Source organism: Buceros rhinoceros, unplaced genomic scaffold (assembly GCF_000710305.1).
Source record: "Buceros rhinoceros silvestris isolate BGI_N320 unplaced genomic scaffold, ASM71030v1 scaffold27073, whole genome shotgun sequence".
In the NCBI taxonomy this organism is placed as follows: domain Eukaryota; kingdom Metazoa; phylum Chordata; class Aves; order Bucerotiformes; family Bucerotidae; genus Buceros; species Buceros rhinoceros.
In genome coordinates, this window is record NW_010403423.1 from 9,428 (window position 1) to 9,644 (window position 217).

Below are 217 nucleotides of genomic sequence, written 5' to 3' on the forward strand. Positions count from 1 at the left end.
GGGCGGGCCTCCCTGCCTGCTCCTGCCGCTCTGGAGCCTCAGGAGCTCCCCGGAGCACGGCACCGGGCACACGTGTCCTCATCCCTCCCCAGATCACAGGGGTGTCCATCCTGCGCGCGGGGGAGACCATGGAGCAGGCCCTTACGGCTGTCTGCAAGGACATCCGCCTGGGCAAGATCCTCATCCAGACCAACCACGACACGGGCGAGCCTGAGGT

The 217-nt window shown here is 68.2% G+C and overlaps 1 protein-coding gene across 1 annotated transcript in view; it reads left to right on the plus strand.

Moving 5' to 3' along the window:
* Positions 1 to 212, plus strand: part of LOC104490690 (uridine-cytidine kinase-like 1) — a gene marked incomplete at both ends in the record, with an annotated part of 9,634 nt that extends 9,422 nt beyond the window's left edge. Inside the window, one exon of the mRNA XM_010133012.1 lies at positions 37 to 212. Within this exon, the coding sequence (XP_010131314.1) occupies positions 37 to 212 (176 nt within the window). The remainder of the gene's footprint in view (positions 1 to 36) is intronic.
* Between the last annotated feature and the right edge of the window lie 5 nt (positions 213 to 217).